The 27,012-nt window shown below is 38.9% G+C and overlaps 1 protein-coding gene across 13 annotated transcripts in view; it reads right to left on the bottom strand.

The window, feature by feature from the left end:
* Nucleotides 1-27,012, bottom strand: part of CCDC88A (coiled-coil domain containing 88A) — a 78,715-nt gene that overhangs the window by 15,067 nt on the left and 36,636 nt on the right. For 11 of the 13 annotated variants that reach the window (XM_068153294.1, XM_068153295.1, XM_068153298.1 and 8 more), the window contains exons 12-26: nucleotides 25,065-25,211; nucleotides 24,240-24,384; nucleotides 20,876-21,060; nucleotides 19,010-19,147; nucleotides 15,583-16,653; nucleotides 14,979-15,106; nucleotides 11,437-11,578; nucleotides 10,649-10,825; nucleotides 9,961-10,122; nucleotides 7,865-8,142; nucleotides 7,529-7,672; nucleotides 6,353-6,539; nucleotides 5,837-5,982; nucleotides 5,155-5,247; nucleotides 4,743-4,957 (exon numbers count right to left, since the gene is read on the bottom strand). In XM_068153294.1, the coding sequence (XP_068009395.1) occupies nucleotides 4,743-4,957; nucleotides 5,155-5,247; nucleotides 5,837-5,982; nucleotides 6,353-6,539; nucleotides 7,529-7,672; nucleotides 7,865-8,142; nucleotides 9,961-10,122; nucleotides 10,649-10,825; nucleotides 11,437-11,578; nucleotides 14,979-15,106; nucleotides 15,583-16,653; nucleotides 19,010-19,147; nucleotides 20,876-21,060; nucleotides 24,240-24,384; nucleotides 25,065-25,211 (3,358 nt within the window). The remainder of the gene's footprint in view (nucleotides 1-4,742; nucleotides 4,958-5,154; nucleotides 5,248-5,836; nucleotides 5,983-6,352; nucleotides 6,540-7,528; nucleotides 7,673-7,864; nucleotides 8,143-9,960; nucleotides 10,123-10,648; nucleotides 10,826-11,436; nucleotides 11,579-14,978; nucleotides 15,107-15,582; nucleotides 16,654-19,009; nucleotides 19,148-20,875; nucleotides 21,061-24,239; nucleotides 24,385-25,064; nucleotides 25,212-27,012) is intronic. The other 2 variants (XM_068153296.1, XM_068153292.1) reach the window with 1 other exon arrangement.

Raw genomic sequence — 27,012 nt, 5'->3', positions numbered from 1 at the left:
GACAGAATCTATTATTAGTCTGAATTTGTTACACTTTTTTGCTCATTACTAATTTGGGTCATCTGCTATCTTGTAGAATAATTACATGGACCTTAGGTTCAATCTACAGTTTGTGTGCAGTGACTTGAGTATTTTGTTGAGATGATCCATTTCAAATCTGTGGTAAGAAAAACAGAGTATTTATCTGCTGAAAGGGTATACATCCATTTTTTTTTCTCTGAAGAAATACCAAAGATCAAAAACTTCAGCCAAATAAAATCTAGCTACGGGTGCAGCTGTAAAAACTGTGGAGGGCAAAGAGAAAATAGTTAAAATTACAAATAGTATTAAAAAGCAAAGGGGGGCATGACAAATTAATCTTGTCCTTAGCTTCAGCTATTTTGCATTAGTAACTGATGACTGGCAGACACCTGCACTTTGAGACATCAGATAAACAGCAGCTGACTGCCAAGCATCCAGAAGCCACACGCAAACAATTGGCATGTAAAGATGCAGAAAGAAATGCACTGTGAAAGTCCCCAGAAGTTACTATTTATGCAGATAAGAAAGCAGTGCAGTCCCATCTGTCAGCCCAAGATCTGCATACTTCATCACTTTTGGGACACATGCTTTGTCATTTGCCTTGGTTCTCAGCTTCTTATACAACAGTTTCTAACTTACACAGCAGTATATATATGTATGCATTTACAAGTGCACATGAACTACCTTGGAAGAGAATGAACTTTCCCTCACCATCATACTGTTCTGTGCTTACATTTGGAGTAAGACATTTACCCTACATTTTACAACCTCCAAGGATTGCACGTTTGGCACAGCTACAAGTGTCCAGAAGTTATCACAGCTGGAGAATGTAACTGTCTTGACTGAAGCAGGACAGTAAACATAGATGTCAGGTACTTAACACCGTGGGGTGGGGAAGAGCAGGAGGAGTAAAGGGCACACGTGCTACCTGAGAAAGATGGGAGTACATCAAGTACAACTTCACCTTTGAATTATTCACTTGCTATACAGATTTTGATGTCTTTAAAATGACGTACACAGACTTGTAGGTACTTCTTTGGTTTAGTCAATTATTTTGTTTTTCAGCTCAGAAAAGCACTCCTCCTAGGGTAGATCTTTAGGCAATGAGCCAAACCCAACATAACCATAGGTGTGGACTGTCTCAAAAAACCAGAGAGGCAGTAGAAGAGACAGGAATGGCGTGTATCTAATTGCATGTAACAGTGCATGGCTTGGAATAGCTCCCTGTTAAGGAACACCAGACATACATCTGCCTATAGCTGTCTATCAAGTAACAGTTTTAGCACTAATGCCACCCAACTGGAGAGGTGATTCTGTTCTCTTTTTCCTTTCTGTCATGGTGGGACAAGATTCTCTTGTAACTTGTTTGTAGTATAGACAAAATAATTGATTCCTCTTAAGTACACAAATCCACCCAAACCTTATTTAAAAATAACCACAGGATGTTCAAGAATAATTTGAGTCATGTTTGCCTCTCAGATATAGTACTAAACAGAAAATTGCACTGCAGCTACTGATATCCTGAAAATCATACACAGAAACTTTCAGTAACATGAAAGCACCCTGAGAGAAGGAATTACCTCAACAATTTCTGCAAAGACTATGGCTAAAGAAATGTCCTGCCATAAAAAGTGGAATAACAAAGCTACAGAAAGGTACAAACTGGACACTACAAAGTTTAGCTTATGCAGCTTTAACTCTTTACACCTTTATTCCAACAGACATTAAAGACAGGATGGCAGAAGGACTACTTTGGGCTCAGTAATCATCTACTCAAGGAACCCTACTTATAATTCATTAATGGTTCTTTCTCTTTTCAGTATTCATGAAGGTGTTCTTGCTTTCTGAGCTGAGAATGAATGATGAGTACTGCAGAATTCCTTCACTGATCAGAAAATCCCATTTTGTAATCCTCCTCCTGCTTTCCAGAAATACTCCAGGGAATTTGAGACAGATGTAGTATTAAAATCCCCAAAATGCTTTGTTCATGCACACAAGAAAACATCAGGAAGACATCTTCTAAATGTTTTGGTAGAAAATGAGCCTACCATACTACCTTTACTTCTGCAATGCCACAATTCTCTGCTACAGGTACCACTATTTAAAGATGACAGGCTTACTAACAGCCTGAATTCCTGAATCTCAAATGACTGAAGTGGAAGCTAGCAACAGGAATCCATTTTCCTCTGAAGAAAGAAAAAAATCAAAAACATTCCACTTGGCTGCCTCAGGTTTCTATGTGAAAGCTCATCCCTCCTGAGACCAAAGGCTGTGCACAAAGCAGATGTCAGATCTGTGGTACTCACCTGAGTCATCCACTGAACACAGATATGAAAGCAAAGGTTAATCTCTGCAGTAAGAGGAGCACACAGTAACTGTGCTACCCACAGGACCTAACTTGTGTTACACACATAAATGGCCATACCAGCACCACCTCCTTTCCAGAGTGCCTCTGGAATCAGACAAGGGTTCCTGGCACTCTGTGAGACATTGGGTGCCTCTGCAGAACAGGGTAATTTGATTTCTCCACCAAAATCACCTCTCTTTGCAATAGCGTAAGTCTCTTGAATACATGTGCGTGACAAAGTGTTGTGTACCAGGAAAAGAGATACCATCTCCACTTTCAAAGACAGAGAGAGTCTATTCAATGGTAAGAGCAGCAGGAAAGTTCCTTTTGAAATCAGTATCCACTCTTGCATTCTCTGACAGGGACTACAGGGTAGGAAACCTATACATCTCAAAATTCACTGCATATCAGATGCTCTGGCCTCCAGCTTGTGGGAACACCACCAATTTGTGTCAGTGACTGCAATCTGGGGGATGTAAGCTGCCTTCTCTTGTCTTCTGAAGGACACAGGACATTTCACCTGTACCATTCAGGTGGTCAGTATGGAACAGAACCTTTCTCTTCCTGTAGCCTAAACTGCCTTTAACCATTGTGGAAAGCTACAATACCTGAGCATTTTGACGCTCAGGATTTAAAGTCATTCTAAAAGTAGCAGAAATGGTCTTCAGAATATGCACCATCCCCAGTAATCCCACACCGAGACGGTTCTCTTCGTGAGACATGAACTGTCTCAGTAAGATTGTCAGCACTGAATGACAGTTTCCATAGTGACATATAATGGAAGAGGGTTAGGATCCAGAATTAGATCAGCCCTTCCAGTTTGTGGATAAATACACTGGGATTAAGAGGAACATGAACAAGGTCCATGGAGTAGAAAATTAATGAGGTCTGAACAACTTCAAACCTTTTGAGGATCAGCCACTGTAACTTCAACCATGGCTCCAGAAGGAGGGTAACTGCACACTACAAGGTCCCAAGTATCATGCAAAGAAAACTGTCAGAGAAAAGAGCCCTTGAAGAACATGAAATCATTGACACAGATGCAAATGGTCTGAACCAAAGCATGCACGCTCATGACTAAAACCAATACACCCACACTGTAGGCACTCCTGAATTCCACCAGACTTCCAGTTTACATGTAAAAGCAGCAGTTGGGTTTTTTTAACATTCAAAAGTATGTATTTTGAACCTTAAGAGACCCTTACACTGAAAAATGCTAAGTTTTCCAAATGGAAAAGTTAGCAAGTAAAATGACAAAATATACCCTCACATTTTCTGCTTTCTTCAGTTACTAAAAACCTACAAATCTGTTTTTAAACTTCCATGAAATAGTGTCTTTAGGTGGTTTTAACTTTGACTAACCTTTTGCAAGAAGCACAGAAGAAAATAGTGCATCATACTGACTTTAATAATCTCTAACAGCAAACTCATACCTGGTACAAAGCCCAGAATATCAATCTGCTGTCTTTTCAAACTCAAGACATTGAATTTCAAGTAGTACTTCAAAGACTAAGTGAATTTGAATACACTATATTCTGATGCTTTTACATGCACAGCTAAAATGCTTTTGGTGCACAACTTTAAAATGAAATCATTACATCCTGGTAACTTGGCTATGGGATTATGTCTCAAGTTGTGTGACATTGGAGCGTTTGATTCATCCCAATAGCGGATAACACAAAATATAGGGTAATGAAGTCCATGCTGCATAGCCTCTGGCCTTTCATACCGTGGGCATCCTAACATGATGGCTGTCAGGCTCTTTTAAAGTTACTAAATTGTGTAGGGAACATTCAGTCTCTTCACACCCCTGTAATCCTTCTCAGCCACTTTAATCTTGAGGATCAATAACCATTCACATCTTTTTAACATGTTACATCTCTATATTTACTCTCCATATTGCATGTTCAAGTATTATCAACATTCACTGGTGGTTTTATGAGGTGCTGGAGGAACACCTTCAGACAGATCTTTTTAGCAACTAAAGGATGTTGGCCACATCTTAGAAAGCACTTTCAGGACAGGGAGAAGGATTCATGCTGGGATGGGGGAGAAACAAAAAAAGGGTACCAGGCATCTGACATTCGGTTTAAATTTCTGCTCACCTGACCCAGCAGCAGTGCCTCCTTCATTGTGCACAATAAATATGTTTTCACATGTAGAGCTACAGAAATGCTAGAAACTAGTTCCTGCCCACTCAAGGACTTTCAAGAACTGAGTATAAATCGGTCATTTATAAATGAATTCAGGCTTAATTCTTAAAGACATAAAAAAATGTATTCAAAATTGCCCCCAAACACATAGCTTCTTCTAGCACCTCTTACTTTGTAATCATTTAGCCAAGGATCATTAATGGATGTTTTGCAGTACTCACTGCTACTTTTTTTGGTCCCCAAAGTCTGGCCATCTTCAAGAGAGTTTGAGCCCACAGAGGAACTATCTTGACTGTCCTGGTGGGGCAGCTGAAGAAACCCCTCACTGGATTCTGAGCGGGTAGGTGTAAGTGTCACAGACTTCAAGCGTTCACGATTAACATCCTTCTTAGATTTTATCAGCTTCCTCATTTTCAGAGTAATCCAGTTGCCCCTCCTGTTAGCAAGAATACAGTACATTAATTGCATTTATAATCATTACTTCTGCCTTCAAACTTTTCCTAGTCTGTATGTAATAACACAGACAGGATTCTGCTCCCTTTGTTTTTAATGAAATGTTGATTTTCAGCTAGAACAGAACAGGTAAGTCATGCTTTAGATGTCTCTTCATTTTAAAACCACATTCATCACTACCTTCTTGGTGGAGATGGTTCATAAAATTTATATTGATCCATTATCTTCTCCTCCAATTTCTCCTTCTGTCGTCTTAATTCATTTAGCTTGTCACTGCAAACAGAAAATTAACAATCATGTATGCTTCAAAAACTTTCATGAGTTTCAGGGCACTTTGCATGAGGAATTCTTCTCTCTTATTGAAAAAAATATGAGACACAGCAAATAAGAAGTCTTTTGATTCATATTTAATATAAAACAACAAAAAATTCCATCTGCCTATATTACACAAGAGCATTTTCCCCTTTTTTACCTCAAACAGAGAGCATATAGCCTCTACCAGAATCATTCAGACAAACACCTTTCCTCTTCTCTCAAATTCACTGAAGTTTGCAAACAAACCTAGGGACTTTGCTGGTAGTAGAATGAGGAATAAAAACCATTTCTATTCCTCATCTGTATCATCAGTAATTACAATCAGTAACAAAGTTGTACTAATCCTTTAGAACCAGAAATATGCTTGCAAGTTTGAATTATCTTTTGGACATACGCAATTCCCATTTTGTAATTAAAAAAAGAGGAACACTTCAGAAATAGCACACCACTTAACTCCTGTACATATAAACCAGAAGCTTTCTCTTAAAAGTAAAGGTATTAGTGTAACTCTCCTCATCACAGGAACTGGATTGTTTGAAAAACTCACATGTACTGCCTCTGCTCTACATGGAAGAGATCCTTGCTTTCCATATTCTGCTCCAGTAACGTTCTATTCTGTAGCATTAATGTCTGAATTTGATCTAGTAGGTGTCTGTTTTCCTCCTCCAGATTTCCTTTAAGCTGGCTAAGCAGCTGTTAAAATATATGAAATGGTACACACATGTATATGTGAGCATATTACACACAGATTATTACCAAAAATCAGGTCTACAATGGATTCTGATAGTCAATTCAAACAGAAAACTTAACCAAATCATGACTTGACTGATAAAAGCCTCTTGGATGCTTTACAAAACTTTAAACAGTTTACCTACCGTAAGCCTGTACAACAGGCAAATTTATCTTGTCTTCAGACCCACTTCATTATCTATAAACCAAATTACTAGCTCTCAGGCACTTCATATGATGCTAGGAATCTACAAATACTAACATGTATAATACTAAAACATCCAAGTATTAGAAGCATATCAGTCATGGAAAAAAGAGCATAATTCTCACATACCTCACATTGATTGTTTAGTTTTGTTGATGTGATATCCAGTTGTTGGTATTGTTCTTTGAGTTTAGAAAACTCAGCTTCTAGTCGTGTTTGCTCTAGTTTGGAACTGTTCAATAATGTTTTCAAATTCTTATGATCAGTTTGGAGAACTTCATTCTCTCTCAGGAGCTGACTGTATGTATGAGTAAGCCTGGAAGGAAAAGACACCATAAAGAATACAAGCAGACAGAAGGAACTCTATTCACGACTCACATTCCTGGTAAAACACAAATTGCCAAGGCTCTGTACTACTCCACAGAACACACAAAAATGTCTTAGTATCCCATACTGTAGGGAAGCCACCTCACTTTAATTTTCTTAAGGATGCATTCTACCTTTAAGACACACAGTCTGGGTTCTCCATATATTTGAAAATAAAGAAGGATGTCCAAATGAGGACATGACAAGGAGTTTTAAAATGCCACTTTTCAAAATACAAGAATCTTATGGAATAGCAAGAATCTCTCACAAACACAGAACAATAAGTAAACAGGAATGATCCAAACTGTGGCAACTGTGAAGAACGTGTATATTGATTTCTGGACACCCTGCTGAGCCCTGCCACGTCCCTTTCCAAATACAACCTCCAGTTCCTATAATCCTCCTCACATAACACCAAAGGTAGGAGGCGTTTAATAGTGAGCCTCCCCGATGAGTGAACAGACCTTCATGCCTCTTCTTGAGGGGAGAAGTATCATGCTACATAAAGTCTGCTGCTAAACCAAACTACTTAGAGCAAGCTAAGGCCAGCTGCCAAGAGTCAAGGCAGGGCTTTGTCACTCACTGTACTTCTACACCTGCTGGCACTAAACTCAGTTATCTTGCGCCTCTCAGTAAGCAGAGCAGCTTACTCCCTCTACAGCTCACAAGCATGCTGTTCAGTGCTCAAGATGCTCCATGGAATTCAATATACTTGGGATATAATCATTATTTCTTGTGGTTTTTGCTCTTTTTCCTGCTGTTCAGTTTTTCTACAATAGCCATATCACAGACTAACAGAGTGGAATTGCTCTCAGTTATGGATCATAAATATCCTGAATTGCAGCATCAGGGATTGAGAAATGCAAGGGGACACAATACTTACTTAGACTGTATGGTCAAGTGCTTAGAGTTAATATGCACATCAGACTTTTGTTTTACCTTTCATTTTCATCATGAAGCTTTTTACACTCTGCTGCTACACTTTCATGTTTTTCATTCTGGTGCAGCATTTTTTCCTGTTCTATCTTGAGCACTTTCTCCAACTCTTCCAGCTGCACTTTCTGTTTTAGCAGCTGATTGTACCTGCAAACAGAAATACTTTCTAATGTTTTATGGAAGGACAAGAAAACATGGATTTTTTTTAAGAGTAATCTTTCAAAGTTTCCAGAGCTTAATGGTACATTTAAGTAACACTAATTTCATTCATACCAATTACACAGGCATTTTCTGCCTTTTGCTCAGACTCTAATTTTAGTTATGCATATGAGTATTTACCTATCTTCTAGGTCCTTATGCTCCACCTCCAGATTTTTGTGTGCAGATTTAAGGTTTCCATGTTTAGCAATCAGAGATTCATACTCGGAAGCCTGGTGTTCGTGCAGGTGTTCCAGTTTCTCATGGTCTTTGAGAAGGGAATCATACAATGATTTCAGGTCCTCGCGTTCCTTGAGCACACCTTCATTTTCATTTTCTAAAGCAGACTGCTGGATCAACAGCTGGGCATTCTGATTCATAAGGGATGTGCTTTGAGAATTGAGGGTGGAATTTTCAACCTGCAGTTGTAAGCATTTGAAAAGAGCTAGAAATTAATTTCATAGCCTCGGTGATTTTGTTTATCCCTTTCTACTGGTGAAGATTTCTTGAGATTTCTTCTAATACTCTCAGGGTATCTATTTATGGAGGGGAAAAAATAATCTATCACTCCAGTGCACACTGTTACTAAGGAACAAATCACCTTCTGTTGGAACCGCAGCATTCTTTGTTACAGATGAGAAAGCTAAACCTTTCGGTGGAAATGAAGTAACATCTGATGGCAAGTGTATGCTGTGAAACTTCCCAGACTGAATTCCAAGTCTGATTTAGTTCTGAAGTCCCGGTTATCCTTTAAGACATCTTTTCTCTTGCATGTTCTTTACAGGCATTGTAAGAAACAGAACAATTACAGTTGCCCAAGAACAGTTCTGATATAGCCCCCACAGACCAGCTTAGTTTGCACTTAATCACTCCTATTTTCATGAACGTATTTCACCCTTCATTTTGATTTGGACTTGATGGGGAGTTGCTTTGCAACTTGCCCGAAGATATGAAGCAAAATAACTGAATTTTCAAGGGAGGAACAGAATTCCCTTTCTCAGTCTGCTTGGTACAACATCATTCAGTCATACTTGATGACAGAAGAAAAATACATTGCTTGGTGAAGTTCATAGAAAAAACCCTAAGCCATTATAAAAAAGGCAGAAAGCAATTCACAGCCCAAATACTTTCAAATATCTACAATCAATTTATCCTCCAGGTTTCAGATAGAACTCTGAGTGTGTTGTGATACCATTTGCCAAAAAATTCAGGAATAGTGGTGTAGTTTCTTAATTGCCTCATGAACTGCACAACCATATCCTGAGTCCCAAGGATATATCCACAGCTGTTTAAAGTGGTGTACCTCCATGCCCACACCCACTGATTTTTAAAGCCTAAACAAGACACAGCATGTCCACAAATGTTCTGTTTTGTGCACAGACTTGCAGTTATGAAGTGGAGTACCGTGCACTAATTAGGTTTCAATGTGACAGATCAAAAGTGCATCTGCAGTACAAATGTGTTCTGCTTTCCAGAAAGAAGCAGGATAAGAACATGAGGCACTGACAAAAACATTGGTTTACTTGTTTGAAGATTCATTCACTCTCATTTCCATCCACCCTCCATCATTTAATTGTTTACTATTTCTGCTGAATTGTGGACTCTCTATTCCCTCTTTTGATAACTTTAATTCTTAGAGCTCCAAAGAGGGTTAGATCCATCAATATTTCATTTATCTCAGAGAGAGGGGAAAAAAAAAAAGATGTTTTAAATACCAGTGCTGAAGTATGAAGAATGGATTTTTGCCCCAAGATCTCGGTGGGCAACCACTTCTATAATTCACATGGTCACACGCTGCCTTTGTGCCGCTGAATTATCTGAATTCAATCATCCCAATATTTCAGCAGTATCCAAAGGGTTTGTCTCAAGTCTTCTGTACTTCTGGATCACATCTGGATTTTCCTCTGAGGTATGGCTTTTACTTACTTTTTTTTTTAAACTCTCTTCACAAAAATAGACAAAATACTAAATTTACTGGAGTCTCTTTGGACACACAGGTTCCTTGACCTAATTTGAAAGTTAGAAAACTGATCCTAAATACAAGAGCTTAAATTGGACAAACATGAAGGATTAAAATCAGCTTCTAGACATGTTATATTTGATTAGCAAAGAAAATATTATCTTAGTGCATATGCCTTTCTTCTCCGTGTCTGTACCAGAAGTGAAGAGTGACTTGCAATACCTGATTGCCATTAGCTTTAAAGCTTTATTTTGAAAGCAAAATAGGAAAATATTACCTGCAGCTTGGCATTTTGAGTTTGTAGAGTTGTATTTTGTTCCTGTAGAGAAACAGTCTGCCTCTGAAGTGCGAGAATCTGAGCCTGCAGATTGCTATTCTGTGTCTCAAGTTGTTTCAATTGTGTCTTCAGGGCTTGCTTCTCGGCCTGCAGTGTGGCATTCTTGAAACATTAAAATCAAACAAACAAAACCCAAGTTGAGTTCATAGCTTTTTACTGAACTTAAAGACAAACCTCTGTTGCTCTAAAACAAAGTAGCATGACTCTGTGGAGATTTACAGGGTGGAACAGAACAGTAAATCACCTTATATAACAAAGACGCACACAGGAATATTAGCACTGCAGGTTAAAACTGAAGAAATGGGTGACTAATATTGTACCTATGGAGAAACATTAGGGAAATCTCCATGACTCATGTAAGTAATGGTTATATAACAGAGATTTAAGAAATATCTGGATTCAAAAGGCCAAATTCATCTTTCCACATTCCCATCAAGTGCTCATCAGGGGCTTTACATCTGTCAGAGTGGAATATAGCTGCTTCACAAGCTACATTTAATTCAGATTCTGCTTAGTACACAAATTAGGTGACAAATTGCATACTTCCCTACAATACTATCATTCACATTACTGAAATGGCTCAAAACAAATCATTAATATCAAGAGTAATATTAAAACCACATCTTACATTCCTTTCGACTTCAATTAATCTATCTTTAACTTTCAGTAACTCTCTCGTAGTTTCCTGACTTTCCTTCTCCCACTTATTGACAGATTGATTATCTTCTCCACTTCTTGGAGGAGAATTCTGAACCATCCTTTCCTCTTCTTGTCTTTGCTTGAGAGCTTCATAGTTCTTTTTCACCTGAAATTATTTGGGACAACTCACATTAGGTTTAGCACTTTCCATTTTCTACATCCTGATTTATGACATGACATGACATGACAATACTACTTTTCAAAGAAGAGTGCTACTGTATTTGTATATTTGTTTTCTGTATTCTTGGGGGGACATGATGCACAAATTACTTATGGATAGGGATAGTTTAACCCTAGCACTTGTCTAACAGCAACAGATCTGTATTTTCTTTTGTATTTTAGTGTTTCCAATTGTATCCCCCAAATGCTGTAATAAATTCCTACCACCAAGGAGATTTTATTGCCTTTTTTTTAACCCATCCACACTCAGGCTCTTCAAGGTAGATCAGAAAATACTAACTGAGGATGACTACTTCTCACATCCCTTTTTTTAATCCACCTGACATATTCAATGACCAATGAATAAACTCCACAACATTTCACATGATTTCAACACTGGGTCTCTATTACTGCAGTCCTAAGAAGCAGTCATACCTTTGTCCCACTTTACATTACCCCAACAATGCCCATCTTTTGCCGATGAAAAGGTCAAGTGCAGAAATAACAACAGCTGGTACAGGAGTATTTAATCTTAAAGGAAAAAACTCTCATTCTTACTGTTTTCAGTTCCTGCCGGAGCTGCTGGTTTAAGTTACTTGATTCTTCTAAGCGAGCCTCCAAAGCAGCAATTTTTTCTTCTTTTATTTCGAGGGACTTCTTCAGTGTGGATTCTAATTTTGACTCCAAAAGCTTGTACCTACTGGTCAACACATCACACACAAAAAAACTGTATTTAAAACAAAATTACTGGAGGTATTTACATTGAAAATGTTCTGAACCAGCAGTCTCATAGCTACATTCAAAAATGCTTGAATGCTGACTATTCAGGACGCTTCAGCATTAATTTTGTGTTATGTCTAAACCAAACAGAAGACAGTAGTCAAAACCATTTTTGAACCCTTCTTTCTTTTAAAGCACAGACATACAAAAAGCCACATTCAACAACACCAGTGGGATGCTGGCTTTACTTGGATCATTAGTGCGTGTGTGATGACAGCACTCTTCCTTCTGGCTCCCCTCCAGTGAACCCAGCAGGGACCTGAACTAAAGTAGAATGTGAAGTATTTGGAGAACAAGATTGTCATCAGTTCCCATTTCCTGACAGCTCACAAGAGGAGGCACTAGGGAAGGAGGAGGAACACAGTACTTTGCAGGTGCATACTAATTTGATGTATGAATGTACCAATTGCTCACTCAGCCCAGCTGCTGATATTTTAAGCCTGTTACCACTCCTGATGTGTAAAGCTTCCATTTTTTACCATATTTACTGTGTTGTAGAGCACCTAAAAAACCCAAACCACAGGTCTGGGAAAGCAGTGGTCACATTTAGAATATATTAATTCAGACCAGTATGTCCTTTTTAGATAATATTGAAAACCATGCTCACATTTCAAGGAGTTCAGTCACTGTACATGAGCTCAGAACCTGGAAAACATTCCAGTTCTCCCCACAGGAGGAGAATGTAAACCAAACCACTAATAACTCCCTTTGTAATCTTGACTGTTGAAGACTCTATCAGTTTAGTGAATAGAATAGATTGCAAGAGACTCCTGAATGGACAACAGCATTAGATCAAGTCAGGAACTGGAGCAGAAGACCATTGGCAAGAGAATTAATAAGTAGAAAGCTGTCCAGTAGCATCATGCAGCAGGATGAGAGTCTTTGATTTTAAGGTATGACAAGAAATGCTCAGGGACTTAAGAAATGGTATGCAGGCCATGAGTAGTAGAATAGATAGTATTTCATCTTCTTGCACTGAAGCATATATTCAGCTACAAACAGGAATTTCTCTTACTAAGAAGTTACACAGTTACACAGAAAACAAAGACGGAAAAAGGCATAACAGAGAGCAAATCTCCATCTACCTGTGGCACTCCTCATCGTTAACAGTTGTGGATTTTATATTGGCTGAGTCAAAATGGACTAATCTTTTCTCTAAAGACTACAGCCATCATAAAGCCAAGAGGAAACAGAAAACAATTTATCATATGTTGTCAACTCAGGCCCCAGAAGAAGAGTCTGAAGTGCTACCAAAATGTTCAACAACAACACACATGCAGAAAGACAGACTAAAAGTACACTGAGTGCTAATTTTGGCCATAAGGATCTCGTTTTTCTAAAGGCCAGATGAAATAATTGCTAATCCCTCACCTACAAATTACTAGAAGATATCTTTTAGATTAATTAAAAAGTTGAAAATAATAGGAAGGCAGGACAGTGGCAGAGGAAAGTTTCAAACCAATGATTTTAAGAACATATGTTCCCCATTCACAATCTTTCAGCTACACATGAAATTGTCCAAGATAGTTCTGCATTATGGTTTGAAAACAAGCCTAAAACAATAGCAGAGCCCAAATGACTTCGCATCCAAAACTATTTGTCTGCAAACCTGAGCTCAGATTTAGGCTTTAAAGAACGTTCTGGGTAATCTTCAAGCTATAATACTTGCTGCACACAGATCAGCCAAAATGGACACATCATACCCTGCCTGATATCCAAGTATCTTCTACCACCAAATACTGCACTTGTTTGTGTGCTGCTTTCACATGGTCTATGCTGGACTTCTTTTTTGACAGGCATTATCTCTTGCTGCAAGGCAAGTATGTTAAAAGTTTATTTATAGATTATAATCTAATGAAAGCCAGATGAAACTCCCCATTCCATAGAGACATGCAAGTCCAAATTTTCTTCCAAATGATAATTGATAGATCTGATATACAGTAATTCAGTAAAACATGAAGGAAACACTAGAGTTATATGGCCCAAAGTCATACAGCGTCACAAGCCAACTAACCTATCAGAAGTGAACCCCCAACATCTGATCTTTAGAGGTATGAGCACTTGCAAAGGACAAATGTCATCAACTGGAAAATAGAAGCAGACTCACAAAACTTTTCATGTAGTGTAACTTGGAAAAACAAACAAACAAAAAGTCTTTATCAGACAATATTCTCTCCCTTTCTGGAAGCACTCTTTCCAACCACTTGTAATCTAGAATGTGATTTAGACAAATATTGCTCAGGCTGCACTTCTTCACCTAAGCATTTTAAGCTTCAACTCAGCTCAAGTACTGGTTCTTCTTTGTGTGGTACATTCACCCCTATTCATACATACTATGCACTGTATTCTAACCAATAATGCTTAAATCATAAGAAATCATACTGGTCAAAGTCCTGAGGTCTTTTCTTGACACAACTGATCTGTAAGATGAGAAAGGCAGATAAAACACGCTAGTAGAAAACACAAGGTAACAGATTCTTGCACCATGCCAGTAATGGAGGACTGACAGCAAGAAAGGGAAACTGCCAAAGGGAAAAATAAAATGGTTTGCTTTTCTTTCGCCACAGAAGGCCCACAATCAATCTGCACGTTCACGACCACCCGCTGTAACGACAGATCATGACAACACCATGAAATGCAGACTGGCTAGAAGCCCACATTTGTCTGCTTTTCTCCTGTCATGAATTTTCCCTAAACCCCTGCAGGAAAAGGTAGAACACAACACACAGTAAAGAAAACAGATGTCAGGACAGTAGTTACTTTGTGTAGTGGCAGGTGTGGTAGAGTGACAGAGCCAGGATGAACTTTTTGAGATGCTCAAGTATTGGATATTTCCCAGCCTTGGCTAAGTGGGAATGCAAACAACTTCCTTTCAGGAGGAAAAGTGAGAAGGAAGTAGTTGTAAAGAAAGAAGGAGACAGCTTAAAGTAACCACTATGTGACAACAGTGTGGTCATGTAGTCAAAAAGGGGAAAGAACCCAAACAAAACCCAACACCAAACCAAACACTTTGAGCCTATCCTCTTTTATGGCTACTGTTCCTACAGCTAACTACAACATAAACCATTTTAGTCATACATTACCTGGCATCTACTGACATAGTTCAAGAGATTTCTTAGTAGCAAAGTGTTAACTTGCTCACTTTCACATAGAGTTCAATATAAAAGAACATTAACTATCTTATAAATTGCAAAGAATACTGAGTTCTAATTTGGGTCTATTAATGCTCCTTAAAATCTGTATGCATACACCCAGTCTGTAAAACCATTTCATCTTTATGTATAAAAAAGATTCTCATATCTACACTATTACATTCTCACCTGTCATCACTGCTCTGTTCATCATGCAAGAGACGCTCCTTGTTTAAGCCTATTTTTTCAAGCTCGTGGGCAAGTTTTTCTAGATCATTGTTCATTTGTTGTGTCTTCAATTTTTCATTCACCAAGTCCTTACACAGGAGAAATTACAGTATTATCATATAAATAAAATAATGAAGCCTTAATTCCAGAAGTGCCGAGGCAAGTCTTTTATCACTGCATGACCTGAACAACTTGTTAACTCTCCTTCCAGCTGCTAGCTTTCAGATATAACAGGTAATACACTTTTAACTAGAATATGGTATCATTCCCTCTTTTCTGTAGAGCTTCCCTTTCCCAGTAAAGGGGAAATCTTTCAGCCAGAACACATACTAATGTGAAGCATCTGAACATTCATTTAACAGCTCCATGAATTAAGTGTAATGTGGTTCTATGATTCCATTTATTATGTTACATAAATGTGGTTCTCTAACACTTTCCCTACTGTAACCAGCAAAGATGTGACTAGTATACAGATTAAAGAAATGCAAACCACAAACTCCTTTCAGAAAATACAGATACAATTTCTCCACAAACTCTCTATACAAGCAGGCTCATTTCTGCTTACCTCTCTTAGTGTGACCAGGGTTTTCTTGTCAATGGTAGCTCTTTTCACAAGCTCTTTATTTTCTTTTTCAAGTTCTTTCAGGCGCACACACGACTCTTTGTATACAACTATTTCTTTGAACAGAGATTTATTTTCCTTTTCCAGATTACTAATTTTTACATTGTTTTCTTCTAAAGTATTATCTTTAATTTCTGCTTGTTGTCGAAGCCTTTTATTTTCCTTTTCAAGCTGCTTCTTATCTTTTTCCAGTTGAGAAGTCTCCTGTTCCAACAGCTTATTCTCCTTCTCCAATTGCTCCAGGCGCTTACTGGAGATTTTTAACTCTTCTAAGTTCTTCTGCAGAGTCTGATTTTCAGACTCTAAATCTTGTAATTCACTTTCTAATTGCTGGATCTTCTTATTGCTGTTTTCAAGGGCTTTCTGTAGCCTTTGGTTTTCTGTGTCAAGGCCTTGGTAGCTAACTTCCAAGCGTTCTGTTTTTTTGAATGAGGCTTTCATGAGTTCAAGGCTTTTTTTGAGCTGCTCCTTTTCACTCTCCAGTTCCTTGTTTTCTAATTGCAACTGTGCCACTTTAATGCTTGTACACTTCAAGGATTCAATTGTTCTTCTCAATTCTAAATTTTCTTCATCAAGTTGTGAATTCTCCTTTTCTAAGGATTCTAATTGAAAAGTGAGGTTTTTCAGGCTGTCCAGTGTTTTTTTCAGCTTTCTGTTTTCCATTTCCAGGTCTGAGTTCTCTTGTTCTAAGGCCTCTACCTTCTCACAAGTGATTTTTAAGTTAGTAATTTTTTTCTGTAATGTTTCATTTTCCTTCTCTAGATGATGAAGCTCGTTCTCCAGTTCTTCTGCTCTCTCCCCTTTCTCTTTATAGTGTTCCAGTTCTTTCCTGACTTGTTTTTTTTCAAATTCAATCTTATTTAACTTACTGCTGGTCTCTTTTATAGACTCATGAAGGATTTTGTTTTCTTTCTCAATTTCTTTCATTCTCGCTTCAGCACTAATTTGGGAGCGTTGTCTTAGAGAAGCTACAGTTTGGTTCAAATGTTCATTTTCTTGTTCTAATAGCTTAATCTAATTTGGGAAGAAAAATGATAATGCCTGGTGAACAACATCCCAATAAGTAACTACTTCCCTATCTAAAGTGAAAGCTACAAAGAGAATATTACACCATACTTTGCTGTTAATTTAGGTTAAAAAAAGCAAACCTCTCTCACTCCGCTGGTATTTATTTGAAGCACTACAAACCCTACACATGTACACAGGTGGAAGCTGGACAGCCAAATAAATCTAAGTGAATCTTAAAAATGTCCTTCTCTAGGACATTGTTAAATAAGTAAAACCAACAAAGCACAAACCAAAATTACTGCTTCTGAGCACCATTTCGTTTTCTTTTACCCAGATTTAGATTATTTTTCTTAAACACTGCACTTTCCAGAAGCACGTGTTGAGAAAGAATAAAACTGAAGTTCTCAGCCAAACCTGAGATGGGGGGAAACAAGAGCCACAAAAATGGCTTTATTTCACTTTGTAAAAAAACAGAGGTGGCTTGTGAGATAGGAGCACATCCTGATCACAGTCAGGAACACTTTGGGAAGAAATGCAAAATTACATTTAGTTTCAAGTTAAAAAGATCCCTTGGACATGCTGCTCCAAAACAGCCTCCAGAGAAAGTAAATTGTATTAAACTGGCTTATTTTCTCAGATAATGTATTCCCAGATCTTCTTCAAGGAAAAAGGCAAAATTACATCTTAATATTCTTTGGGTTTTCCAGTTACTGTAAATAATGTGAAATTATGTTGGTATGTAACAACAGGCTGCAAAATCCAGAAAATTGTTTATATCAGTTTAAGGAATGCACTAATAACACAGCATAAGAAATGTATCAACAATAAACTGCTTTTGAAAAAGCAAAAGTGCTAGTTGCCATGAAACCCAGCCTGAGAGCATTACAGACTGTTCCTTCATGGTTAAGTTTGAATGCAACTATTAATTACAGAATCTACAGCTTGGTTCCCAGCTATGACAAACTGTTCTGAAATGATTAATGAGAAACTAAACCCACAACTTTGTAACACTTCTTTACCTAACCTGGTACTTACTGAACATGCATTACTACTTCCCCAAAATTCTGCTTCTTAATACAAACTTAACTAAAAACATCACAATCCCCTGTAATTCCTGATGAAATCAAGTTAACCTCTTTGCTATGTTTCCGCACAGTAGAAGACACGAAAGATGCTGCTAACCCATTACAGCTCCAAAATATATTATTTTAAAGCAGAAATAGTCCAGTCCTACTGGCAGGTTTTAAAAATGCATCCTTGATGGCTGACTTGAGTGTTAAACAGCTTACTTCAGAAAGTTTTTGTTCTTTTTTTCCCCTGGAGCACACTTCTAATGCAATGGATAAATCAATTACTGGAACAAAGTACTAAGAGAAGCTGGCATATTTTCTTTAAAATTATCCCCTCTGTTCTCTTTAAATGGAAGTAGAGCTTCAATGCCAAGCTTTTCTTTCTCTCTTTAGTCTGGAATTTCATTTACTGATTAAATAAGGCCTTAAAAAATTTCCAGTATTTCTGAAATACAATATTCTCTATTCCAAAATACTGTACTGTTAAATCTACCTAAACTATGTCAGTCTCATCAAGAAGTATCGATGGAATTTATACAAGAAATGACAGTTCTACTTCTGAAGGACTCAATTACTAAAGATAGGATTTCCAGAAGTTTCCATACTCTTATTTCCTAGTGGCTACATTCCAAGGGTCCTCTGAATTGCTCTGCAAAGGCCTTTAGAAGGTGTCAGCACGCGCATGTCAGTGACATCTAGTACTCTCACAAACACCACTCAAACCTTTTTACAAAGCCCTAGATGCCAGTTTCTGGCAAACAAACAAATTCTGTTGTCCACCTAGAAGCCACAGCAAGAAAACATTCTGAAACAGGTGAATATGGTGGTTCCTGCTCCAGATAAACAAGAATGCGAGTGACACAGGAGGCATAGAGTCAGCAGTGGAGCAGCAACCCAGCTTTCTGTCAGGCCCCTTTAAGGGACAGCTTGCTGTAATTCTCATTACTACTCCGACATTACTTCAGACACTGACCAGTCGTCTCAAACCTGTTTTCCTCCATTGAGAGGTGCCTGGCTTACCTCCAATGTTCCCCATTTTCTATTTTGGCTGAGCTACACCCTCTAAAGCAAATACAGCCAACACATAGCACATGAAAGACACTCTAAAACAGTAAAGCCTCAGCTAAAAATGAGTCATGTTTCTTGCTGGCTGCAGGTCCTCAGCTGTTTTGCTGCAGATATGACCTTTTGGCAAATCTTCTACATTTACAACCCCTTTATGCTTGTAAAAATGTGTAAGTGAGAAAATGACTGTACAAAGCAGCATTAAGACATTTAATTCTGCTACTTACTTGTCGCTCTGAGTTTTCTCTAAGTGCTTCCAGTGTCTTTTCAAGCTGTCCTTTTTCTTTCATCAAATCTTTACTCAAGTTTTGACTGCTCTGAAGACTTTGTTTCTCTTGGCTAATTTCATTCTCTAGCTCTTCCAGCTAAGGAAAAAAGTAGCACATTTTTTTAAAAGCATTACTCTTAACTGGGTTGGAGGTACCCTGACACAAATGAATAAAGAAGGTTAAAGGAAAGAAGAAAATGGAGTTTTATACTCTTTATCTGACAAAATTCATCTCTTCTAGGAATAACTAACTTCTGCCAGAATTTTCTCCCTGGCTCAGAATCCTGAGTTTATGAAGTATTTTTGCATTTAAAAGAAAGGCTCAGATTTTATGAGACTATGTGTATTTCCCCAAACATGTTTTTTAAACTTAGAATTCCATTCTACTGAGATTTATACTGCTCCTCCAAGTCCCTTTTAACTTATAAGGGTTGAACGCTGTTTAATGTTACTAAACTATTTTAAAGAGATACTTCTGATGATTCTTTAGGAATTAAATATACTGTTTTGTTAAAGAGTTCCAAAATGCAATACTGCAAGACATCAAAACTATTCACATGTGAAAATAACCACATGTGGTATTTCTGTCACTTGCAGGTTATAATTAGCTACTTAGAAGCACTACACACTGCATTTTTAAACAAACATCTGCTGGAAGGTTTACGTCCTATGTTAAGTCCATCATCCACACTACTAGATCCTAGAGGGGTCCAGACATAACTTGGATGCCAGGCAGGGCTGATACTTAAAAAAACAAATTATTTGAATTATAAATTAAATTGCTACTAAATCATACTGAGAAATAAAAATTGCAAAAAGTTAGTGGACCGGAGTATGTTCCCCCATGAAACAATTTGTTGATGCAAACCATACAAAATGCATGGCATCAGTTAAGCCAGAACCCAAACTAAATCTTTTTCTTAAGATGGGAACATTAACATTTGACCAGTTCTTTTGCTTCCCTCTCCTTCCTCCTCTGCAATTCAGATTTTCCTGGTCCCTCGTTTAGCAGACTAATACATGCTTTGCAGGGATACTGGCACTTTCATTGGCTTTTGCAAAGGAGAGGTAACTAACTCAACCACCTCAGCAGGGATGTAGTCAGCCACCATCTGGGAACCACATTTAAGAGATCAGAAAAAGCATGGAAGTATGGAATACATTACCCATTCTAAGTATAGTCTGACATATTAAATAGCTGCTGAAGGAAAAGCTCTTTTGAAAACTTCAGACATTTCACTCCCCTGTAGTTTGTCCACTTCCCCCTAACTTTTATTCTCTATAAATACTAGCTGAACATCTCCATTTGATACACATAATTCAGAGAGAAAAATATTGCAGATCAGCACAGATGAAGCTGACAAACTCCTCTCATTCACTTGCTCATCAATTCCTCTGCCCATCCTCTATCAGTTATGAATGAGGACATAGGATCAAGCTTTCTGCTTAGATGAAGACCTGTTGATGCCTAGACACACATACTTTCCCCTGCTTAGTAAATAAAAAAGACTAAAATAACATTCTCAATTTTCAAAAAACATTTTCATTACTATGTCCCCAATATGTTAATAATTTTTTCCCTCACTCACCAAGACCTTTCTTACATCATTAATAAAAAACCCAAACAACATCATTAAAGATGAGAAAAACTGCTCTGAAGCTGTTTTCTTTTCTACCACAAACTTAAACACACCTTCACATCATTTAGACCCCAGCAATACTTTACCCAAAATAAGAGCAATTAATAAAATCACCCTTTAGAAAGAAAGTGACAAGAACCACTAGTGAACTTCTAGAAGATTCAAACATATGCTGATTACATCACCTTTTTGCTAAGTCGTTGGTTTTCTTTCTCCATTTTCAGAATCCTTGAACTACTGCCCTCTACAGAACCCACTGCACTTTGTAGCTCTTCCACCGTCTTCAGCAAACTTTGGTTTTCCATCTCCAACTTCAGCAATCTGCTGGATGTCAATTCATTTACTTCATGACCAAGTGATTTCTGTGGCACTGCAGGGGAAAAAAACACCATATTAAAAGAACAAAAAAAACCAAAGTTCCTTATTACCTGATTTCTTGGGCTTTGCATTTTTAGACTTAAAGGATTTAGAAACCCTCGATGGTCCCTCCACTGTCGTCTTGGTGAGTAGAGCTTGTTAGGATTAATGAATCATTGTCCTTACTCAACAGGTAACGCTGCAAATTCATAAAAGTATATGTTCTACTCATTCTACATGTCCTAATTACAGCAGAGATTTGTTTCCTGAAACTGATTACATCACTCCAAAGTCCTTTGCATGGGATCCAGTATGTGATCATCACACTATACTGGAAGAATGAGACTGACTTTTCACCACAGATACCTCTGCAAATAATCACTCTGAGAAACCATAACACATCCTTCTTAACTCTGAGAATGGTGAAATAAGACTCACGATCTGTGGTACAGTGCACAGAACTTTAAATGGCAGTATAATTTAACTCAAAGCTATTTATGGGTTTTACAGTTGTCTTAACTGAACAAGAAACACCAGAACAGAGACTTTTTATGCAAGCTGTTCTCTAAGGCTACATGGAAAACCAAACAAACATTATCAGCCCAAAACTGCTGCATCTCTCCAGAGGACAAAGCTCTGTACTTTAGAAGGACCTGTTATTTCCTAATGCTGTCCAGTCTCTCAACTTTCAATGTTTCTATTTTATCAGTTTGCAAGTACCATTATTAAGGCCAAGTGCCAGGTCGTCCACCTGGGCCACAATAACCCCATGGTAAGTTACAGACTTGGGGATGTGTGGTTGAAAAGCTGTGACTTGGAGAGGGACCTGGGAGTATTACTTGACAGTTGACTGAACATGAGTCAGCAGTGTGCCCAGGTGGCCAAGAAGGCCAATGGCATCCTGGATTGTGTCAGAAACAGAATTGCCAGTGGGAACAAGGTGGTGATCATCCTGCTGTGCTCAGCACTGATGAGATCACACCTCGAGTATTTTGTTCAGTTCTGGGCCACTCACTAGAAGAACAATACTGAGGTGCTGGAGCATGTCCAGAGAAGGGCAACAAGGCTTGTGAAGGGCCTGGAACACATGACCTACTACTAGGAAACTGCTCTGGGAAAACTGGGTGAGGGGTCAGGGGTACAGGTAACTTTTTCATCAATACCCTAAGTTGCAGGAAGGAAGACTGAAAGGAATAGGAAAGCAGGTGTAATTAACAAGTGGCTCAGAGGCTGCTGCCACCAACAGAATTTGGGGGTTTTCGATCTTGGGGAACTTTCTGTGGCACCAGGTCCACTGGCAGCAGATGGAGTACATCTGTCCCAGAGGGGGAGAAAAATCTTAGCACATGAGAAGAGCTTATCCCACAGAGGGAAAAGTGTTCTAGGAAGGGAGTTGGCAGGTCTCATTGTCAGGGCTTTAAACTAGATTTGAAGGGGGAAGGAGATGAAACCAGTTCCCCCAGACAGGAGTCTGAGGGTGGTAAGCTGGAGTCAGGAGTGAAACCAGCAGCCCAGCTGAAGTGCATGTACACTAATGCACACAGTGTGGGTTATAAACAAGAGGAGCTGGAAGCCTTGTTACAGCAGGAAAGTTATGATGTAGTTGCCATCACAGAAACATGGTGGGATGACTCACATGACTGGAGCACTGTAATCAATGGCTACAGACTCTTCAGGAGACAGGCAAAGGAGAAGGGGTGGAAGGGTGGCCCTGTACATCAGGGAGGCTCTAGATGCCATGGAATTAGAGATTAAGGATGATCAAGTTGAGTGCCTGTGGGTGAGAATTAGAGGGAAGGCCAACAAGGCTGACATCATGGTTGGAGTCTTTTACAGACCACCCAACCAGGATGAAGAGATTGATGAATTATTTTATAGACAGCTAGAGGCTGTCTCAAAATTGCCAGACCTTGTTCTTATGGGTGATTTTAACCTGCCTGATAAACAGAGAAGGGCTGGTGGGAGATGTGGTGGTTGGAGGCTGCCTGGGCTCCAGTGACCATGAGATAATTGAGTTTTGAATATGCAGTCAAGCTAAGAGGGGCAGCAACAAAACCTCCGCTCTGGACTTCCGGAGAGCAGACTTCAGGTTACTTAAGGAACTAACTCAGAAGGTACCTTGGGAAACAGCCATTAAAAATAAAGGGGTCCAGGAGGGCTGGAGCTACTTCAAGAAAGAACTCCTGACGGCACAGGAAGAGGCTGGGCCCATGTGCCGGAAGATGAGCCGCCGGGGCAGCCGGCCAGCCTGGATGGGCAATGAACTTCTGAGCGAATTAAGGGATAAAAAGAGGGTGTATCATCTCTGGAAGAAAAGAGAGGTAACCAAGGAAATGTTTAAGGATGTTGCTAGGTCATACAGGAAAAACATTAGAGAGGTAAAAGCCCAGTTAGAGCTTAGACTGGCCACTGCTGTGAAGGACAACAAAAAACCCTTTTACAAATACATTAATGGCAAGAGGAGGGGCAAGGACAACCTCCACTCCTTAGTGGACATGGAGGGGAATATTGTAACTAAAGACGAGGAAAAGGCAGAGGTACTTAACACCTTCTTTGCCTCAATTTTTATAGCAAGATAGGTTGTCTTCCGGACAACTGGCCTCTTGAGCTGGCAGATGGTTCTCCTGTAATCCAGGAAGAAGCAGTTAGAGACCTGCTCAGCCACTTGGATCCTCAAAAGTCCATGGACTGGATGGGATCCATCCTAGGGTGCTGAGAGAGATGGCAGATGAGCTGGCCAAGCCACACTCCATTTACTACTGGCTCACTGGAGAAGTCCCAGATGACTGGAAGCTGGCCAATGTGATGCCCATCCACAAGAAGGGCTGGATGCAGGAGATGTTATCACACTCTACAACTACCTGAAGGGATGCTCAAATAAGGAGGGGGCCAGCCTCTTCTTGGTGTCAAGCAGCAGGACTAGAGGAAATGGTTACATGCTAGTCAGGGGAAGTTCAGGCCGGATGTTAGGGAGTATTTCTTCACTTTCTGTGAATCACACATTGCAATGGTCTGCCCAGAGAGGGCACTAGTGGTGTCACCATCCCTGGAGGTGTTTAAGCACTGTGTAGACCTGCCACTTCAGGACATGGTTTAGCATTGACCGGTCAGTGCTGGTTCAAAGGTTGGACTGGATGATCTTTGAGGTCTCTTCCAAACAGATGTATCCTGTGGTTCTGTGATTATGCTTACCTTCAGAAAGCTCAGTAGTCCTATTCATCTGTTCAAGTTCCCAGCCAAGATGCAAGGATTCATCCATACTTTGTTTCTGAGCCATTTCTAGAGTCATATTTTCCTCCATCAGTTCCTCAATTTTCTTTCTGTCCATGTCACGTTCCTTAAAAATTGTTTCATATGTAGCATTAAAAAAAAAGAAATAGGCAAAATTTCACCTCCTCTACACCAGCATAAAACTACTTTGATGCAAAGAGCTGTAACAGGACCAGGTCTGTGATGAGTGTGTCACTTTATAAGTACCTCTCCCCACACATGCTACTTCAACAGGAGTAAGTTGCAGCTCCAATCCTCAACATTTTGCAGAAAATGAAAGTGAACAGAAGATAACTGTCAGCCCCTACAGAAAACCTGTTTTAAATAATATTTGGTTTTTTGAGAACTGGTTAAAAACAGAAATTATTTTGGGCATAACCTGATAAAAGTCACTACGCTGCCAGAACTTGAAATATGAAGAACCTCTTTTGTCTAAGTGACGACAGACTATCTTCACCTAACAAACCGTATTAGTCCCATTGCTTTTACTAATGGGTCTCTAGGTCTTATCATTGTACTTCAGCTATTCAATTAAACACTGTACCACCTTTAGGAATAGATCTGCCTTTGCAGTTCTTCCTTTCCCAGGTAGAAACAAAGCTACTGAAGGAAACTGTATCTAAAAAGTATTAGGAAATCAAGACACAGCCTCCTCCTTTTCCCCTCTGACTCAAAGTTCTTCTATAAAAAATGGAAATTACACTCAATGCATGTCAGTTGTATTTGTCATCCTCCATTTACACTTACCATCTCCATATCATGTAATTTAGCTTTCAATTGTAGATTCTCCTTTTCTAACTCATGTAATTTATCAGAACGGGCTCGGGTCCCCTCTAATTGATCTTCCAACATCGTCTTTGTTTCTAGCAACACTTGATTGTCTTCCTTTAACTCCTGCAACAATGAAGCAACAAAAACTCACAACAGAAGTACTCCCTTATCCATATTACATTTGATACACATTGTGAGTAGTTTTAGAAACATTGCTTTAATACCAGAGCATCCATTTGGAAGCTGTAGCAGACTTTTTGTTTAACAACAACAAAATTACAGCAATTTCATATAACTGTTAACTTACAGAATTTTTATGAGAAGAAAGTTGTGCATAACTGAAGAAAAATTAGATCATCTCCAAACACTTAAGAATAAATATAGTGTTCATACTTACCATCAAACCATAAATATCTTTGATTTGAGTTGCTATCTGGAAAGATATACTGCGTGTCTAGGGACTACAGCTAAGAAAATGCTGACATCAAACAAATGTTACAGGTGTCAGGCTCAAGACAAAGAAGAAGCAGCACTTCACACACTGTTTGTGGAGCTTACTTCTACATGACTGTGCAGATGAAAGGGCTTACATGCATTGAGAAGTCACCTAATTCTTGCAAGAGAAGGCCAGAATCCTCAAAAGCACCACCTCTTGGTGTGGTTTTTCTGAGCAGCGACTGCTGATGGCTGGGAGAGCACAGTAGGAAAGCATGACTGGAACACTTATGTTACAGGGAAGGGCTGAGAGCTGGGTCTGTTTGGCCTGGAGCAGAATGAGAGTGGATCTCATTAACGGCTATAAATATCTAAAGGGTGAGTGTCAGAAGAATGGAGCTAGACTCGTACCAGTGGTGCCCAGTGACAAGGGGCAGTGGACAAGAACTGAACACAGGATGTTCCATGTAAATGTAAGGAAGAAAATCTCCACTTTGAGGGTGGCAGAGCACTGGAATTGCTCAGAGAGGCTGTGGAGTCTTCATGTCTGGAGGTGTTCAAAACCTGCCTGGACATGTTTGTGTCATTTACTCTAGGTGACCCTGCTTTAGCAGAGGGTTGGACTGACGATCTCCAGCAGTCCCTTCCAACCCCTACCATTCTGTGATCACTAAGTGCTTGCCCTGTTCTCTCACTCTCCTTTAAGCACCTACTTTTACTTTTGGCCACTGTCAAATACTAGAGATGGATATAGACACTCTTTTTGAGTCCTTAACTTATCTTAGTATCAAGACGAACTCCCTAAACTTTGGGTTGTAGGAAACAGAGAATAAAAGAGTAATTTTCTACAGGCCATAAATAGGTGTAAAGGCCACTGGGCAAACTTCTTAAGTCTGAAGTCAGGACATGATGCTGAAAATACAACTGCATCCTTAAAATGCAATCAGCCATTGTCCAAATGTCCTCAACAGCTTTAATTGATGCAGAGAGTAATTTTTCCATGGCATCTGAGGAAACAATCACAGTATGTAAAAACATATAATCAATGATTTTACTCATGATATAAAGAAAAACTTTTCCAACTTCAGCATGCAGTCAGCTGCAAAATCTGAAAATAAGATCAGTGAATATAGCATATAAATATTTATCCTTCATACTCCTTCCTATGCAAATATTAAGATAACTTATAATGACCATAATGAAGCAAATTAAAGAAAAATTATTTAACATCTGTCTCTATTCAAGCATGCTTGAGAAATCATACCCAGAAACATGCAAACAAATTATAGGGTTTTTACTAAACATTCCATGAAAATGAAATTCCCACTGTTCTCAAATCCTTCTCCTTCACCTAATCTCTTTTCCTTTACCCATTTTTTTAACCATATGCTTTCAGTCTCTCTTAGCACAGCAGCAGCAGATACACACTGTTTATACAGTAAAATTTATGCAAGATCCTTTTCATATATAATGGTTAGCTCCTATAGAG

This window comes from Melanerpes formicivorus, unplaced genomic scaffold, assembly GCF_026170545.1.
Source record: "Melanerpes formicivorus ecotype bairdi unplaced genomic scaffold, bMelFor1.0.p_v2 SCAF_25, whole genome shotgun sequence".
Taxonomy (NCBI): Eukaryota; Metazoa; Chordata; class Aves; order Piciformes; family Picidae; genus Melanerpes; species Melanerpes formicivorus.
This window is presented reverse-complemented; position numbering and strand designations above follow the sequence as displayed.